This window comes from Pomacea canaliculata, linkage group LG5 (assembly GCF_003073045.1).
Source record: "Pomacea canaliculata isolate SZHN2017 linkage group LG5, ASM307304v1, whole genome shotgun sequence".
Classification (NCBI taxonomy): domain Eukaryota; kingdom Metazoa; phylum Mollusca; class Gastropoda; order Architaenioglossa; family Ampullariidae; genus Pomacea; species Pomacea canaliculata.
Window position 1 is genome coordinate 12,127,758 of NC_037594.1, and position 18,441 is coordinate 12,146,198.

An 18,441-nucleotide genomic window follows, 5' to 3' on the forward strand; every position below is an offset into this window, starting at 1 on the left:
CTCTTTTTGTTTTCTATTCATTTGTGCAGTTTGATGTTAATAAGAAACGAAATTACTAAAGACCAACCAATTTTAAAGTTTAAACCCCCTTCGCTAACCTAATTCCGAGTGGCTAGGTACATCACTCGCATGGCCTCGTGATACCTGGTCACGCAGGAGCCCTGTGCACTTTGCTTACAAACGGGTGAATACTTCGCAGACGATGTGATGATCATCATGACTATAATGGTGGTGTGCGCCAGCCGTCTGTCTACGTTTCGTCGAGGTAGAATAGTAGGTCAGTTTGTTCTTGTGTTTTTCAAAGTTACATTTAATATATGGATCAGGTAGGTTCGGGCACGGTTATAAGACAAGACGGCTTATGGATGTAGACCACAGTGACTGGGCAGCCTTGTAGATGTAGGTTAATAGGACGTAGGCGACATTGGGAAAACAAACGAAATAAAAAAATAATGGCATACAGAAGATTAAAAACAGTTTGCTTTTCCAAAATTATATTGTTGCAATGTTCCTGCGTTTTCTCATCAAACAGGAAACATCAGCCCCTAGGAATCTGGTCACGTGGGTGACAGTTATGAGGTAATTCTTACTATTCATGTTAACTTAATTCAGGGGAACAATGTCCACACACCAGACACTTACAAATCGCGCAGCACGGCTACCAGCTCCTTCTCGAACAAAAGACTTAAGAATTTAATAACATACAAATAATGCAAAATAACATTTTGTCTCATCTTAAAGGGGTCCCAGGTCTATCCGTACCTCATATGTTACAAAGCTGTTCACTCTTGCTATGACTGCCATTCACTCTCACAATCATTGTTACTACTACGTTATTTCCGAATCTCTCATACATGTAGATTATTATTATTATTCCTCACAGAGGACAAGAAACGCTCCATCGTGCAAACTGTTACGAAGACACGAAGGTAGGTCTTTGGTTAGCGAGAGGCGATCAGCCATTGATGTCTGACGTCACATAAACAAGCAAATCTTGAACCTTGACCCATGGCACGTGACCCTAGAAGCCTTATCTCGGTCTCTTGACCCCATCGCGAGTTTCACCGTTTGTGTGCCAGCGGGTCTGTTCTGACGCGGTCATAGAACTTGACAGGTAATTCCCTTCACTTACTTATTTGAAATATACTTTGAAGTCAGTGTCAGCAGTAGCACCATCTTGGTTTTTACTCCATGCTCCCTGTCGGTGCACATTATGTCAAGGTCATCACATAGATGTGACACGGAGGATATTTTGCTAATTACTCATCATCACCCCTTCTCTACCACCAAGACTGTCTTACTACGATAGGTGAAGATCAGCTGTCACCGGCACCACTCACAGGAACTGGGGGAGAAAAACGGTGGGTGAGTGAACTGTGTGAACAGAACTCCGTGCGCCATGTTGCATAATTACTTCCCCTTAGACAGGGGGAGGAGGGGGATACTTGTCATATTTTCCTAGCGGAGAAGAAACTTAAATAGAGTATGTGTGTGTGTGGTGGGGGGGGGGGGGGAGAATTTTACAGTATAAATATAAATTGTACAGAAGCAACTGACTTAAACGTATCCACTGAGACACAGTTCATAAAAGTGTAAATGCTTTCTTCCTTCTTTTATTCTCTTTCTCTTTGTGTCTCGCATGGCTGCCATGTCTGTGAACATTTATGTATTATGGGAATCGTTGAAGGTCTTAGACACTAAGTTCAGGAAGACATGAGCATGCTGACAGAAGAAAATTCCTCCGGCCTGGTGGCAGAAGCACAAGAAGCCATAAACAAATATCTCATGCCGGGGTTGGGAGCTAGAAATAGCATCGAGCACTACAGCGCAACCAGCGACATGTATGAAGTTGTAAGTCAGTATATATGTATATAATCTATAGTAAATGTGTATGTATTATATAAATATTAAATGTAGCCTAGGTTGTCTTACCATCTTTTCTCGTCCTCATAGAGCATTTGTTCGGGATTTAAAGAAGAGCAGCCCGCCGATCTATTAGTTGACATGATAGCCCCACCCACTCTAGTCTCTGAAATTCTCCCACACTGTTCCTTTGAAACCATGCACAGAAAGAGGTTTGTTCACATACCCGCCTAATTAACATGTGATCTCAGCTCACTGACTGTATCCTTGACAACGTAAACGTATTCACGGACATTCTTCATGTTTGTGTTTCTGACCTCTTTCTGTACATGGCAGGCTTCTCCAGAACGGAGGGGAAGAGGAGGTAATCACCAAGATTTTGAGAAGTAGTACCCTGTTTAAGCTTTAATATATCATTAAAGAAAAAAGCTGCGCCCTACTAGAACTTAAACCAAGAAGCAAAGACATGTTCATGGTACACTAATGCATCGTGCCGAGCGCTAACGCACGTTTTAAAGGGCGACTGTGTCAGTTTGGGGCCACCTCTTCCTCCACCAGAAATACACATAAAAATTGTATATACATTTTATTCGAATAATGATTTTAAAAAAATTCATGTACTATGCTGCTCGCATCCGTAGAGCTTAAGTTAATAAATTATTGTATGTAAATACTATAATAATACTCCACGCGCTTCACCTTTTCTGGTTGCAACATTGATTTGGCTGCGTGGAGTTTTGTTGAAAAAATTTCTCAATTAAAAAAAAAAAATTATGAGTATTTTAAATCTGATATTGTATTTTTGGTTTTTTCGTTATATTTGTGTACAGCCCGTCCAAAGATTATGACTATGGAATAATTGTTTGCACTCTCTTTTTATTTTTTTGTCACGCTGCTTCTCGCATTGGTCGTCTGTTTCCTGTGGACAGTACCTGACGGCGTTTGACTACAATGGTCCCAGGACGACGGCTGCGACTCTGGCAGACCTGTACCCACCAGAAACAAGGGAGGCAGTGAAGATTCTGGACGTTGCAGCTGGCACCGGCTTGGTGGGCGAAGAGGTGACACCATCTTATTACGTTAGTTTGCTATTACACAGGTAAAGGAAGTTACAGAGCTGCACATTACATGGGCAGGAGTTACAAGTTGTACATCTCTCCAATTACTGAAAAAAATACTTTGAATGTTGCAACAAACATGAAAGTCTCAACGAAAGATAGCGAGCCGGCACGAGCTCTCACTTTCTCGCGGTCATGCACGTGCGCACACGCGTGAACCAGCAGATCTTAGACACACATTCAGGATCACGTAGTCTTCGCTTTGTAAACAGTAAGTGATGTGTAAAATGAAGCTGATTTCAATGAGAGGTGACATGAATGCATCCCATGCTGACATGTTCACCGTCAGTCCGCATGTTTAGTTGCCGTGAATTGCAGCTCATGCATTCCTTGTCGCCATCGTTGGTGTATCACGCGTGACATAATTACCACGAATGTTCACAAGTAGTTATTTCTTCTTGATATGGAGCTGTAACAAGTGTTTCGTATTTTGAGTTTCTGTTTCATTTATTATATGTACTTGATGTAGATGCACTGCGTAAAAATATTCGATATACGTTGTCAATGCTTTGCTATTGGAAGTAGTATACTTTTGTTTCTGCTAGTCAAAGTAGCATCTATGTAACGCTGACGCGTTGCTATTGCAAATATTTCGTACATGTTGTCAGTGCGTTGGTCAAAGAGGACTAAATATAGGACAAAGATGGACAGATATGTGAAAGAAAAGGAATTGATATACAAAAAAAGTGTGTGTGGGAGGGGATGGAAAGAAAAACAGATATGTGACAAAATGCACTTGGCCTTTACAGCTTCTTGCCCTGGGCTTTCGTCAGATGGACGCCCTTGATCCCAGCGAGGGTATGCTGAGCAAGGCGCGAGAAAGGAATCTACAGCAGGCTTTCAACGAGGCCATCGGAGACACTCGGCTACCCATAGACGACGGTGAGGCAGCCATCGCGGCATGCGACAGCAGAAAGTAGTATATATTAGAATAGTTCCTTCCACATAAAAGTGTAGGGGTTGTTGTAGGTTTTAGTTCTCTCTATCCTCTCTTTCTCTATTTCATACTATCTTTTTTTAATTAAATTGTTCTCTCCTCTAATTATCTATATTATCTATTATAAGTCACTGGTGATGCTGGTTGTTTCCTTCAGCGTAGACATGTACGAACATCGTGTACAAGAAATCCAAATCATGTTTAGAAAATGCGTCAAGAGGGTGTGAAAGCTCGGTTGGGAGGATTTTCAGTATTCAGGAAGACACTTACAGACAGGAAACACTGCACGATGAGCACATTTATACCAGACACGCGTTTGCTTGTGTTTTCAGGTGCTTACGACGCCTTGGTGGTCTGTGGCGGAATGGGCGAAAACCAGATTCCCTGCTCGGCCATTCAGGAAATGATACGCGTGGTAAAGCCAGGTATGATTGGAACTGTTCCCGTTATCATACTGAATGTTCCTGTACTTTCATGATGTACAGCCCGTAAACCGTCTGAAGATATCGTAGAAATGTAATAAGATTTTTGTTTTAAAAATTAGGAGAGTGGTAGAAATGATTTGCATTCTCGTGCTTGCTTAGAGTATTATTCTAGTTGTAATTAGTTAAATCATGAATGCAGTTTCGAATTCTAGATTTACAAAATCTTACTAGTAACAAGAGTTGTAAAAGGGCTACCTTCTTTGGGCAAGAAATTGCTGATTCCTGAACACAGGCTTCATCCACACGACTGTCTCCTTCAATAATTTTGACCATTACTCGCTTTCTCCCACTCGCTTTGCACACACTACACTAATACACACTCGCTGACAAGCTAAACCTTTCTAACAGTAAGAGCAAAGAGGAATGATAAGAGGGCGCAAGCAAGCGCCGAGGTGGTAGCCCTGTATGATGTTGTTGCTTGTCTAACATGTTGGTCAGGGGGCTACATAGTGAACGTGACACGAGTTGAACACCTGGACAAGTGTTCGGACTACGTGGGACGCCTTCAGCCCCTCATGAGGCGCCTGGAGGACGAAGGCAAGTGGAAGTCCGTCTCGAGCTCCACCTTTCCCAATTTCCTGAGAGGCAAAGAGGGCCTCGTTCTCGTCCATCAGGTGCTGTGAGCACGCGGAGCACCCAAGGTAAGACCTTTCTCGTGCTTGCGTTACCTTGTGCCACGATTCATGTCACAGCGAAAAGTCACGAGTCATAAAACAGACACACAGCAGATCCATGACAACACAACTAGCATGGCCAGTCTTGACATAGAGTACAAACAAATTATAATTCCTCCACCACGACCATCTGCAACATTTCTGCAGTAACCCGTACTACTTACTGCGCACATCCGTAACCATAGCAACCGTGGCCGGACGGAGGGTAGAGGTGGAGAGGAGGAAGTCGGTCACTGCTCGTGAGATGAAGAAAAAAAGCTTTTCAACCGAAATCGACCTTCAGCAGGCGGCGTTTGACTGACAAGGCTTGTCCTCACGAGGTTGGTGTTGGTGTTGGTGTTAGTGGTGGTGGGTGGTTGAGAGGGGAGGAGGAAAGAGGAATCTACACACCTACAGCTGAACAGACCTTAAACTTTCGAAACTGGTGTTTGTGCGGAAAAATAAAGTGGAGGGTACCGTTTCTAAACTGTCACAGACTTGAATGTGTCTGTAGCCGATGTGTTTTAATATTCTGCGTCTAGGGGTGGGGTGGGATGATCAAGCTATGCACACACCCGTCTAGAAAGGTTTAGTGCTGCTGAATTACAGGAAATTGCGCATTTAAACTTCGCCATATCTTGCGTAAACAAGTCTCAGACTAAACGTCTCGAAGCTAGAGACTAAGAACTATGGATTAATCTTTACTAGTGCAACAGCAAAACACAGATGCTGAGACAGTGGTACCTCGGCACTCCATCACAATCCGTTCTGGCAGACTGGTAGAGTGCCGATCACTTTTCTCCACAAGAAATGTCATTGTATTTAACTGGTTTTGTCACCCACCGTTTACCTTAATTATTCACAGTATGTTATAGTACAGAATGTGTAAAAAGATTAGTATTAAATATGCTTGATTCATAAATGCAGTTTAATCATTACAGTGCTAGACATTTTAAACTACAACATTAAAACTAACATTTGTGTTTCTGCTTTAAGTCCGTTTGTTACATCAGCTGCTATAATGTCCTCTCCATGTCTCAGTATTTGTGAAACATCATTGACTTATGACTTGTGTCATACTGAATGACTTACTCAGAAGAACAATTCAATTGTTTGGTACTCTACTTTTATAAGCATGCTGGTGCCTCTGAGTAAGCTTGTATTCGATATACGTTAAAAATAATGGGTACGCTCAGTGTTTGCTCTGGTGATGCGAGTTTTAACACTGAAAATCAAGTAATGGTTAAGTAAACAGAGTTTTTTTTTTTCCTAAATCAGCATGCATATAATTAAATGCAGGTGTTAGACACAAATGCTTCAGACTTCTTACAGTAGCGATGCATACAGTTCCTAACTGTAGAAAATGGAAATTTCGTGAGAAAACAATTCCTTACGGTAAATTTAGCGGACAAATTTAAGTTTTAAAATGCGTTAAATAATTTCTTAGCTGCGAAAAAAGAGTGATGCTAAAAGTTCTGCCATTGCTGGGTTGTTCATATTTCTTTTTCCGCTTGAAGAGTGCACATGAGGCCGGCGATAGACAATTACCGCAGAGTGCAGTGGCCGGAATACTCAGTGTCCAAGTGAAAGAATGCATGACTTATTTGGAATTTGCTCCATATCAGCAACTTCATCTAGTTCCATTGCTGGCAACAAATAATCAGGAAATACATCTCGTTTGGAAAGCCTCGATCTTGTCAGAAACTATCGAGAAAATTGTGAGACAAAAAGAGTCGATTCTCGCTGTAGCTCCACAGTTGCACATGAAGATGCCACTTTTGAGGAAAACGGGACATCTTGCCATCTGTCTTCACTGGAGCAGATGGCTTTACAGTAAAATATAAAAAAAAAAATTAAAGTCTGGAAATGTTTCCGGGATGAATTGCTGGCCAGAAAGCAGATAGTGATTTACGTGGTATCTGATCCCCGTATTTCCTGCAAATCACACCATGCCCTACAAAAGTCAAGTCCGGAGAGATTCCTGGCATGAATGATGAATGACACGAACATTGGATTAGAACGAGTCTGAAAGACTGCTTAGAAGCGGCTTTACAGTGTGCAACTGTACTGGCACAGTTCTTTTATGTATATCTTGAAGAAACATCCAGGACATGAGACAGCCTGAATAATGGTCTGAAGACAGAACACGGGGGACCCGTTCACTGGGGTATCTCAGACACTGAGACACTATTGGATGACCCAGAAGTGTCTCTGACCGCTCAAGCATGACTAGCATTTCGCATAGAGTCCATATCTCATCGCTGGCCGCCATCATCGGCACCAGACTCCGAGGGGAACATATAAAGGTGAAAAGTAAACCGAATAATGGCACGAGGTTTGTTTGTAGACAGCAGTCCCTTTTAGTCGGACTTAAGTTTGTCTCCTCCGTGTAATCGTTCTTTCGGTGATTTTCAGCTGCTGTCATCAGGGCAATGAGAGTGGCGAGTAAAGCTTTTAAAAGCCGAAACCAGTGGTTGTGCTGCTTCCACTGGGGTGGATTCCAAGTCTCTCTAGCTACTGAGGATGGATTTTGCCGTAAAGTGACGGCTAATGCTTGGATACAATTGGTTGCATACCAAGACGATCAAAGAGAAAGATGTCAGACAACAATAACAACAACAAAGAAGCAAAACTAAACATGATCGTTGCACCAAAGAAATACTTCATTGTAAAGTTTGAGCCTGGTCCAGCACCAAGGGGATGTGATCAGAAATAAAGGTCACGCCACCAAACTATTGTCTGACAAGATTCATGCACATACCAAGAGTAGCTCGGGTAAGCCCACCCGTCAGAGAAGGTAATCATCTTGATCCCATTCAACTAGAGCAGTGGTTCTTAACCTGGGTTCGATCGAACCCTAGGGGTTCGGTGAGTCGGTCTCAGGGGTTCGGCGGAGCCTCCGCCACGGAGGTGAAGACACACCCGCAATTCGTGATGAAACTATAGAAGTGAATGTGCTTACAAAACTTGTGGGTTCGGTACCTCAAAAAAGGTTAAGAACCACTGTCCTAGCAAGTCACAGGAGGTGGACAACTAAGAAATGAGTTACCCCGTAGGTAAAAGAATGCTAAGTAGTTTTTTTAAGATGATATTTCTAGTAATACCCAAATACACTTAAAAACCGCACTATTAAGCTTAAACAAAAAGTTTGAATTGTTACGATTAGCTCATTATTTTGTGTTATTTTTGACAGTTTGTGTTCATGATGTCTCCCTTTATTGTACTTTTGAACTTCAACTACAGTGGTTGCTATGGTGAATACTGTGCTTTGATCTGTTTGTATCTACTTTATTGGAATCCACTACACATGCGCTGTATGTCCTGTACATTTCTAAGAATTTTTTTATTCAGTCTTCTTTCACTTCTTCACATCTTTGTTTCTGGAGCCGCTCTAGTGAAAATAGTGTACAAAGAGTTCCCGAAGCATGCTATTCTTTGTTTTAGTACTACGCTAATAGACAAAACACATTTACCTACATGGACACACGAGAAAAGCAAGATGGAGGGCTAAGAGATAAGAAAAAGAGAGAGATGACTGTCCATATCAGTTTATAATATCTCTCTCTCTCTCTCTGTCTCTCTGTCTGTCTGTCTGTCTCTCTCTGTCTGTCTGTGTCACTATATATATGAAAATTTCCCAGTTCTCACGCCCGTCCCTCACATCCCCAGTTTATGAAGTCCACTTGACTCTAGGTTCCCTCGCCCTCACTCCCAGTACGTTAGCGCACGCGGCTGTCTTCAGCCTCCATCCTTGTATGGTTGACACTGGTGACAATAACAAGTTTTTACTGCGTGTACAATATTCAGTGAAATGTATTTTTTGCCCTTTTCAGTTTATAAATGTACATAACGCACTATGATATCTGTATTTCTCAATTAATAACTTCAGCGTGTTATTATTGTTGATGCTGCTGGCAATAATGATGATAAGAGTACAACTACTTCATTAAAGTGATCTCAGAGCCGAAACATTTTATATCTGATATTTTCTTATATCGTGATTTACACTATCCTTCTTTTACGATGTTTTAGAAGCATTCCGAGCGATGACAAAAGAACTGATAATACAATATCACAGACACCACCTCATTTCACCACGACACATGGATAAAGCAAAATTGACAAATACACAAAACAAACACTTTGCTGAACATGAAATTTTTATTTCACATCTTCAAGATCGTGTTGCTTGATAAGAAGTCTCGTTAGCCAAGGCAAAAAATTTGGAACAAGCTGCAATATATACAAAATAAAGTTTTAGTTCCATTAATATTTGAAAGTTTGCCGTTTGGTAGATGGCTTTGCCTACAGTCATAAAGAAGGAAGAGAGATAGAATATAAGAAATAATACAGAATGGTGACGTATAAAAATTACTTGAAGACAAGAAGACTGAATGGAAACGTAGTTGAATATATAATACTTAGCTGTTGCAGTTGTCGTATATCTCTACATCCTTCAGTTAAATGACTCCGTGTATTTTAGTACTTTCCATCAGAAAACATTTATTTATTCTCTGAAATTCCTTTCGGTATTTTTCACGGTTGTTCGTTTTCCTTTACAAACTCATTATCACACACTGACCTTTATAATACATATATTTACATAAATATGATATATTTTACATCTTCAGCAAAACAGCGCTTAACGTTTGTTTCGAATTTTGGGTTAATGTGAAAGAAAACACTTTAAAATTGATCTCGATTCGAACAATTTATCCAACTTTTTTCAACTCACAGGCAGCAGGCCTGTCTGCACGCATTCTGATTCGCAGGACCAACAATTTTTGGGCACTCGGTAAGACAGTTCCCAACCCTGACCTTCGGCTTCAGCTTCATAACCAGGTCTGAGATGACTGTCATTCAGTCAAGAAAAGTCAAAAAACAAATTAAAGTTAGTGTCAGAAAAGCTATTTTTTTATCTCGCTTCTCAGACTAATGTTAATTCCAGATCGTTCATCAGTCTTTTTCTTGTTATAAATTTATATGTTTACTACACATAAACTCAAGGCAAAATAATCTTAGGAATATTAATATTATGTATAGTGCCAAGCTAGTATCCTCCCTAAATGGCTACTAGTGAAATGTTTGTGGTTTTATCTCTCTTGTATCTCACACTCTTTTTCATTCCGCTGGTGGGTGGGTGAGTAGGTATGAGAGAGAAAGTAGATAAAAGCCGAGATCGACAAACGACTGTGGTTTATAACAAACCTTGTTCGTTTAGCAACATCTTTATTATAAAATTATATTTTTACATTTAACAATATTATTGGGAATTCGTAATTTACTACCTAAAACAACAGTTTTAGTTCGATACTTAAATCTCAAATTACACTTGTTCAGATATTATTTTAAACATTGCTCGAAAAATATAGAAAAAATATTTCAAATGTGAGAATTCAGCTAAAGTTTCAAATATGGAAGCTTGCAGTCTATTAGAAAGATGTTTGAATCTTCGTAATACTTTTAGCAATGTTTAGAAGGTTTTTACATCTCGAAAATATCTACAGTGGTGTTGTTGTTTAAGTTCCCCTTTCAAAGATGACAGTTTAAAGCCGACTTCATTTACTGAACTGTTTTAATCATATCAATACCCCACAGGCTGTGGGTAGAAGAACTCATCGTTCACAGCACACACACACACACACACATATGTATAAGCAATAGGAGGTAACTAGACTAGTTAGTTCCCTTTTCTAAATGTGCCACCGTTTGTATGAAAGGGAACTCTGTAACTGATGATTAATAGATTGTAAATTCCTCTGGTTATTTTTTCTAACATATTTAAAAAAGTAGAAGTAAAATATATATTATTTTCTATAAACACATGGCACTTAATATTCAAACGTTTTGAGAAAGGGGAAAATATTGGCTGGTACCGACACTTTATCACTAGAATACGTTGACCAAACAATTCGATGGAATATGAGATTTGTATCTTTCTAATTTGTGGAAGCAACAACAGCACTAACTGTAAACGACCTAAAATAAATCAAGCCAAGCTATTTTCAACATTAATAGTTGGGAATTCAATTATATATTTTTCATTAGTAAAACGTAATTGTCAAGTTCTCTGTCTCTCTTTCTCTCTCTCTCTCTTTCTCTCTCTCTGGATGTGTGCAGGGGATGAGTAAAACTCATGAGCGAATGGAAATTCTTTATTAATTTTACTTGAATATAGAACCCCAAAGTAAAACTGCCCATTTTATTGTCTAACACAACATACTGGTAAATGCTAGGTGGGGTGGGTTGTTTTTGTGGCCAGATGGGAGGACACATATGTAGCCATAAGCTGCTCCCAGCAGGGAACAGTTCATACGATGTAGAGTGAGACTATCATCTGTATGTCCAATGCTTCGATGCCTTCCAAAGCGTTCTTCCAGTCTGATTTTTTTTTCATAGAGTGTCTTCTTGACCAATAAACAATCTTTGCATGTTGCTTCTGCAGTACTCACCAACAGTGAACGGGTAGTTGCCCTTAACCAGAATAGGAACAGAGCGTACCATTCTCATAGACATATGTAATGTGACGGAAATACTTCTTATTAGTGATTTTAATTTCAGGTAATGATTGCAGACCAGTTTCAGTGACAGCAGTGCAGACAGTCTTTTCACCCAATTCTTTCAGAAATATTTTCAACCTAACCATTTCAGGAGGCAGACGAGTCAAATCTTCTTCATGTCCATGTAGTTGGTGTAGGCGATACAAACTGGCATGACAGGGGCTCGCGCACCTTTTGAAAAACGGTTAAGAACCACTGAACTAGAGGGCGCTTTTCGTCAAGGGCTATTTACAAGTGTTGTAAGGTGTACACTTCTTTCATGCTCTCATCATAAAGTGCATCAACATCAGATTTTAGGATCTCGAGTTACTTCTTTTCGATGTTTAAAGAGTATTTTTTTTAATTCCTGGTTTTGGGATCAAGTTCTCAAATTCTTCTTTCCAATATTTAATTTTATTTTGCTGATTTGACAATTTGATTTTGTTATCGCTGAATTAAGAACTAATTTCTTTGCTACTGGTGTGAGAAGTCGATTTCCGTTACGTCTGGTTTGAAGAACAAATGTCATTACTCCCTGCTCGATGATTCCCTCGAGTACTTCTGACAGGAAAACTTAAAATAATTAGCGTGGGTCGTAGTCATGAATTAGCGATAAGGTTACCCAAGGGTTAGCTTCGTACCGTAGGCGTTGCGGGATACAGTCATTGGCAACGGGAACAGACATCGGCTGATAATCCGGAGGTAACTGAGTGGACGAACAGCAAATCCCGGAGTGCCCATGTATCCATCGTTCATAATTAGGGTAGGGGGCTGGTAACCCGGTCTGGGATTTGAAATTTCTTTTTACCAACTGCTTATAGAGGGACTAAACGGCAAACTTCAATTGTTAAAAACTTCTTTGTGTGTCTGTGTCATTGGTGACACACCTGAATTATGCTTTGTCCAGAAATTGTGTTTCTTGACCCCTTGCTGCAAGGTGTATGAATATATGAATATTTCATAACCACGTCTCTTCACGTTGTTGTTGTTTTTTTTTTCTCCTCGATATTCAAAGTTCCATGTGGTGAGTGCGCCACGAGCTCAGTCACAACCTCATCGCTACATCACTGCCAGCTTCGCTTTCTCAACAACCTCAAAGTTTCGTGTTCTGGCAAGAACGAAGAAAGAAAATCTCAGGCTCTGTTTTTTTGAGGGTTGCCTTCAGGAAAAGCAAAAGAAGTGGCTCATCGGTAAAAAAGAAGTCACAAGGGCTTCGTCATTAATCATTAGTTCCAGTAGGGATGCAGCAGAGAATTTGAACGTTCGTCCGTTGGTATCAGGCGCTGTGGTAACAGCTCCCTTTGTCTCTCTCTCTCTACCTGACCTGAACGGAAGTGGTTAAACAATTCCAGGACATTCAAAGTCACGTTTCGACAAACAACTCAGTCTTTTTATTAATGCTACCTTTTGCAGCTACCTGGTACCGAACATTAAAACTTGAGACATGCGACTCCACGACCTGCTACTTCTTTTTGTGTCAAAAAACTTGCTCTTAATTGAAATTGTCTGATATTTGAATCATTTGTGCAGTGATGATCCTTTGTCAACATTTGAAAAGTGAGCAACTGAAGAGAATTCTTATCCATGTGTAACTATGGTGTAAACTAAATGCGATGCAGAAATGTCACTCGAATTATATTGACAGGATACAGCAAGTCGCAAATGTTCGCGAAATATCTTTTCTTCTGACAGTGCAGTGGGTGCAGCCCATGTCTTGGCGCCCTCTGACCTCCCAAAGCTGTTCATCCTTTAGCCTGATTGATGCAAATTCCGTAGTTCCACCAGGGCAGTCAGTCTGAGAGCACAGTGAGTTCGCAATGAATGAGTTCCACTTGCCAGCGATTTATTTGAAGTTGGACAAGGTTGGCCACCAGGCGCGACGGCGCCCACAAGACACGTGGTGCCAACGATTGTCATAGGTTTCTGGTAAGGTTCTGTTTATTTTCTTGTGGTGAAGAAGGGTGTGGTGTTCAATGGAACCCAGAGGAAACTGTTCTAATCTAATGTTTTCAGAGCGAGAAAACTGACTTTAGCTAAGTACAGCTCCGTTAACTGGAAACACGGTTATAGCAAGTAAGAAATGAGGGGGAAAAATATACAGGGTGGTATAGAAAGAGTAGATCTGAACCAGCAACCATTATTCTTCCATTCCTATCCATTATACATCACACACAGAGAGAAAGAGAGAACACAGAGAGAATGAGAGAAAGAGAGAGACATGCAGACACAGCGACGCATCACAAAGACCCCTACACGTCCTCTCTCTCTCTCACACACACACACACACAGGAACATTGTAAACTATTCCCATGCCACGACTGACAGACGTGCAACTAACTGAAGTGTATTTATGTGTGAACACTGTGTGGACGTGTTTGTGGCCGACACATCAGTGAGTTCAGCCAAGCGCCACCAACAAGGGAGGCTGCTCCTGTAATGCTGGCAGCTATAAATTAGAGATTATTGACGGACTTGCCGCCAGCACCAACCGTTCATCACTCCATCGCCATAAATCAAGCAAAGAGACCCAGTACTCGCTCAGTAACTGCGCCACAAGTTTGTACATGGTAAATACAGGGAAAGCACCGAGCCATCAATTTTCTTCCTTGGAGCAAACCGTTACTTGGGAACCGATGATAGATGATCTTTAAATCGGAACTTTTAAAATTCTATTCGTCAAAGACTTCACTGTAAGTGTCAAAAAATATTTAAATTGAAAACAATGCATCGAAATAGAAAGATGTTTTAATTTGCTAGTAATTATAAGAGGAGGGGGACCTGTTATTTCTTTTCAGTCCAAGCAAACACCTTCGGCACAATATTATGCGAGGTAACCAGCCAAACCTAATGCTGAGATTAGTCGCATTTCCTTGCAGAAATCGACAAATAAACTTGTTTTGAAAGTGCAATTAAGTCTGAGGACCTCCTCATCACTTTGTTCGCTTCGCCTTGTTACCTCCTCTAGTTTCCCTGGCGGAGGGTCAGGCTCTCGGCTGCTGAGCGTCACGTGCACAGGTTTCTCGAGATGAACGAGGAAGACCGCAGTCACGTGCCCAAGATGAAGTAGAGAGGCTTTCGCTGTCTTTTAGCAATGCTTGGTAAACACCCGTATGTCAGTTAGCACTAAAGTGCAAACATTGTATGTGAGTTATTTTAAATTAATTTTATGGAAGCTTTGCTTAACGATGCCATTAAACATCAGAAGCAGAGAGTGAGAGAGTGCCGGACAGACAATGAAAATTCTTTATTCAGGAGAGAGAGAGAGAGAAAAGGGAAGAAAGTGAAGGAGGAAGTATAATGGTGGTAAGAAGAAAAAGTCAGCATATATAATCTTTGCTAGCGAAAGACAATTTATTACACCACATAATCAGCATGTCACATAATCATGTTTAAGAGTAACATGTATCCATATCATACACTGTTACTGGTAATGACAGGTTCACAGTAACATGTATCCATATCGTTACACTGTTTCTGATAATGTTCACAGTAACACGTCTTTGCACATTGTTTCTGGTGATGACAGGTTCGCAGTAACATGTACCCATATCTTTAAACTGTTTCTGCTAATGACAGGTTCACAGCAAATGGTGGGGAACAAGTTGAGCAAATGCACATACACTAATATGCCGGCCATGTTCTCCATCGCTGTGTATAAAGAAAAAAAAAAAACACCGATGAAAGAAAGCTCCACGGATCATTGCACGAAGATTATTCGGTTGAGCGAAGCAGTGATGCAGTGCAGATGTCGGTTGTTCCATCAGCCAAAACGACAAACACGTAAAATTCTTTGAAAGCAGCAAAGAATCAGTCAACTACTCTTGGTAATAAATTTGATTGGAAAAAGTTGTTCACGTTTCGGCAATCGTCCTGCCTGGACTCGCAATGTCCTGTGACAGGAAATCACAAATCCGTTTTGTGACCAGTCACGTCCTGTGACCAACATAAAGACTTGGCTGTGCCACACTATACTGGACAGCCAGTCCATCCAAAGTCTGCCAACCATGCCTGCGAATTAACTCTCTCAGAGATCTGTAAATCCCTTTAAAGCCTGTACCCCAAGAAAACAACTGCATGCTTATTACAAAGTTTTGTAAAAAATAAAACGAACTAACAACTCCACATCAAGTAAATATGTTCCCTGTGATAGTATTAACAGGGGAAAATCTGTGGCGACAGCAAGATAGCTTGCACAAAGTTCAATGCGTTTTATGAGTGCCAGACTGTCTGACATGAATGCCTACGAGATGCTGTAAGTTCAACACATCGTGACCTTTAAGAACTCAAGAGACACTACATCTACAGTGACACGAGTCCTGAAATTACAGCGAGGTAAATGTTATCTGCCTTCACCTCTCCGTCTAGAATGTGGAAAAAATTAATTCGTCCTTTAAGTTGCCAGGGAAAAACAACTATTTCTCCATTGGGTTAAGACATCTCTGTACGATCTGAAAGGACTCGATGGCAGCATTAGTACAAGTCTGGGGACTACTGCCAAGCCAGAGCCTCGGTCACAGATGAGAGGGATTGTTTGGGACAAAACTTGATAACCACTGGCGTGAGAGAATTCATTGTTTATCTGGTTACCGAATTCTAGATGATTGTCAGCATTTATTCATCAGCTATTCCCTGACTTGTAAAAAAAAAAAAATTCGAAATCAACTCGAAATGCAGAGATATAAAAATGTTTCATGGATAGCCCGTTGAACTTTGAGAACATTTCTGGCATTTGCTGAAATTTTGCAATTGGCACTTATCCTCAAGCCTTATATTTTTGAAGAAAAATAAAGCCCTTTATCTTTTTTAAAAAAAAACAGCTTCAAGCAAAGTACAATTATTTGTCCATAGTTCATACAGTGAAAAATGCATCGTCCAAGTGACTGGTCTTCATAATTTGGTCGAAGTGGCCAACAAAAGATGGCCTCTAAATGTTCATTTATTGCAGACTGCAATAAGAATGCTAATTAACATAAACTTTTTTCATATCACTTACAATGTTATTCTTGATGCACAGCTAGGCTTTTAATGTAATGTCTCTGGCATATACACTGCTATATCAATAAGAAATAACCTAGTCCCTCACGAAAACATTCCATTTAAGTTATCACAGACTTGATTAAAAACACATGACATATTGTCAACTATATGTCTTAAGCTTTAAACTTCCGGTGTCAGAATTTATTTAAAAAAACACACATTTGTAATAATATTATGCTCACATTACATTCAAGAGTCCATATGTTATTACAAGCAAGATTTAGTTCGAGTTTCGAAATTTTAAACCTACATACAACTGCTTTCCTGTGTAACGAATCTTATATGGCGAACTTATGTTCATCATAAATATGCAGCGGTAAACTATGATGACAGGGTAAAATCGTGGTGTGGCCTTTATAAGTTCTACTGATATACAGTTCTCAGCTCCAGCTTCAAAATATTTCTCGTTCGTTGCAATCGTTCTTACATTTCGTCGATTTAGTGCTTGTACAGCTGCCACGGTCTGTGATACATTATACAGCCAACACAGAAAAAGGGAGAATGAATGATTCAATAAATTCTTTGAAATATAATAGAACTGCTTCGTGTTAGTGAGCAAAGGTTACATTGAAATGCCAGCTTTGGCAATAGGAGATAAAGAACAAAACACTGTTAACCCGATATCCTTTTCTAAAGCCAGACACTACCAGGTATTGTTGTAGTCATTTTAAAAATGTTTTTATGTAAAAGTAACACCATGTTAAAGTTATTGAAATAAAAGTCTTTTGGCAGTGTTAGCATAAATGTTATGCTTTTTATTAGATGAAGATTTAGCCACTAGCTTATAACAGTTTTATTTTAAACTATCAAACGAAGCAGACAAAGAAACAAACACGAAATGCCATCCAAACGCGTTTCCAATGAATTCAGCAAAATCCGTTTTTGAAGTCTGTTATCAAGTAAAATGCTTAAATTAATTTTCTAGATTAATAAATCTTTCACAAGAGTCACGGTTCATATACAAACATCAACATTTCAAGCAAATTACAACCATGTTTCAAATAAGCTTCAAACATTTGCACGATCCATTTCTGGGAAAGTAAACAATCTTCAGCAGCAATGCTTTCCGACATGGCTTTTCTGGGGAAAATACTCAAAGTCACGTTTGAAAGTGGAATGTTGATAAAAATGGATTTTGTTAGAAGTAAAATGTTTTCAACATAGTTTTAACTATAATCTCAGACCACTTTCCTGGTAAATCTTTCAATCTTGTCTTGATTGGACAAGTCAATTCAGGTCCTCATCACCGTCAGATTCGTGGGCTCATTGCCACAGCTGCAGTCGGACTATTTGTGGAGTGTAGTGAACTTTCTGGTGGGTTCCCTCCCATATAGTAGACTGTCTTGTCGGTGTGCTGGATGTTGCAGGGTCCTGATGTGGAGGACGACGAAATCTCCGCTTGACGAACAATCCAATCAGCATCGACAGCAGCTACACATGGACACGTCTGACCGTCACGTGGCTCTCCACTCCTCTCGTCTTCAACAACAAAACGGTTCTGTTCGCAGACGTAGACAAGACCTTCATGCAGCACTCTTCTTCTGACTGTTCATCATCAGATGAAGCTCTGTGGGATCCTGAAAACAAACATACTGACCTAAAGGATCTCTTCAACAGCAAAAAATTATCGTCCAATCTTAGAGTATGTTTTGTAAGATGTTTGTTATGAGGGTCTTAATAAACCACAACAAAAAGTCATATCGTGAAACAATATTTGTGCAGCTGAGAGCATTGCGCAAAAAAAGCTAAGAAATGACTTTCAAAGACTAATTTTCATAGCGATTAGTGTTTGAAGTTCAGATGGTCCAC

General features: G+C 40.1%; 2 protein-coding genes and 1 long non-coding RNA gene across 16 annotated transcripts in view; 1 reads left to right on the forward strand and 2 right to left on the reverse strand.

Moving 5' to 3' along the window:
• Positions 1-138: 138 nt before the first annotated feature.
• Positions 139-18,330, forward strand: LOC112563880 (methyltransferase-like protein 27). Of its 12 annotated transcripts, none has more exons than XM_025238308.1 (10): positions 139-277; positions 533-579; positions 884-1,114; positions 1,310-1,365; positions 1,688-1,851; positions 2,793-2,924; positions 3,731-3,863; positions 4,251-4,343; positions 4,842-5,044; positions 18,000-18,330. In XM_025238308.1, exons 5-9 carry the CDS (start codon positions 1,714-1,716, stop codon positions 5,024-5,026), a joined length of 681 nt encoding a protein of 226 aa, XP_025094093.1. In that variant the 5' UTR covers positions 139-277; positions 533-579; positions 884-1,114; positions 1,310-1,365; positions 1,688-1,713; the 3' UTR covers positions 5,027-5,044; positions 18,000-18,330. The 12 variants fall into 12 exon arrangements, with proteins under 12 accessions (XP_025094093.1, XP_025094097.1, XP_025094094.1 ...); XM_025238312.1 differs by having other exon boundaries at positions 1,695-1,851; XM_025238309.1 differs by having other exon boundaries at positions 1,310-1,361.
• On the reverse strand, positions 9,199-10,937 carry LOC112563882. Its single transcript, XR_003099134.1, has 2 exons — positions 9,792-10,937; positions 9,199-9,289 (listed from the first exon to the last, which is right to left on the reverse strand). It is a non-coding gene; the product is annotated as an uncharacterized LOC112563882 (long non-coding RNA).
• The window catches only part of LOC112563878 (calcitonin gene-related peptide type 1 receptor-like), a 74,724-nt gene continuing 71,205 nt past the window's right edge, over positions 14,923-18,441 (reverse strand). For all 3 annotated transcript variants that reach the window (XM_025238297.1, XM_025238299.1, XM_025238298.1), the window contains exon 14: positions 14,923-18,209. In XM_025238297.1, coding sequence (XP_025094082.1) covers positions 18,156-18,209 — 54 coding nt within the window. In that variant the 3' untranslated portion in view covers positions 14,923-18,155. The remainder of the gene's footprint in view (positions 18,210-18,441) is intronic.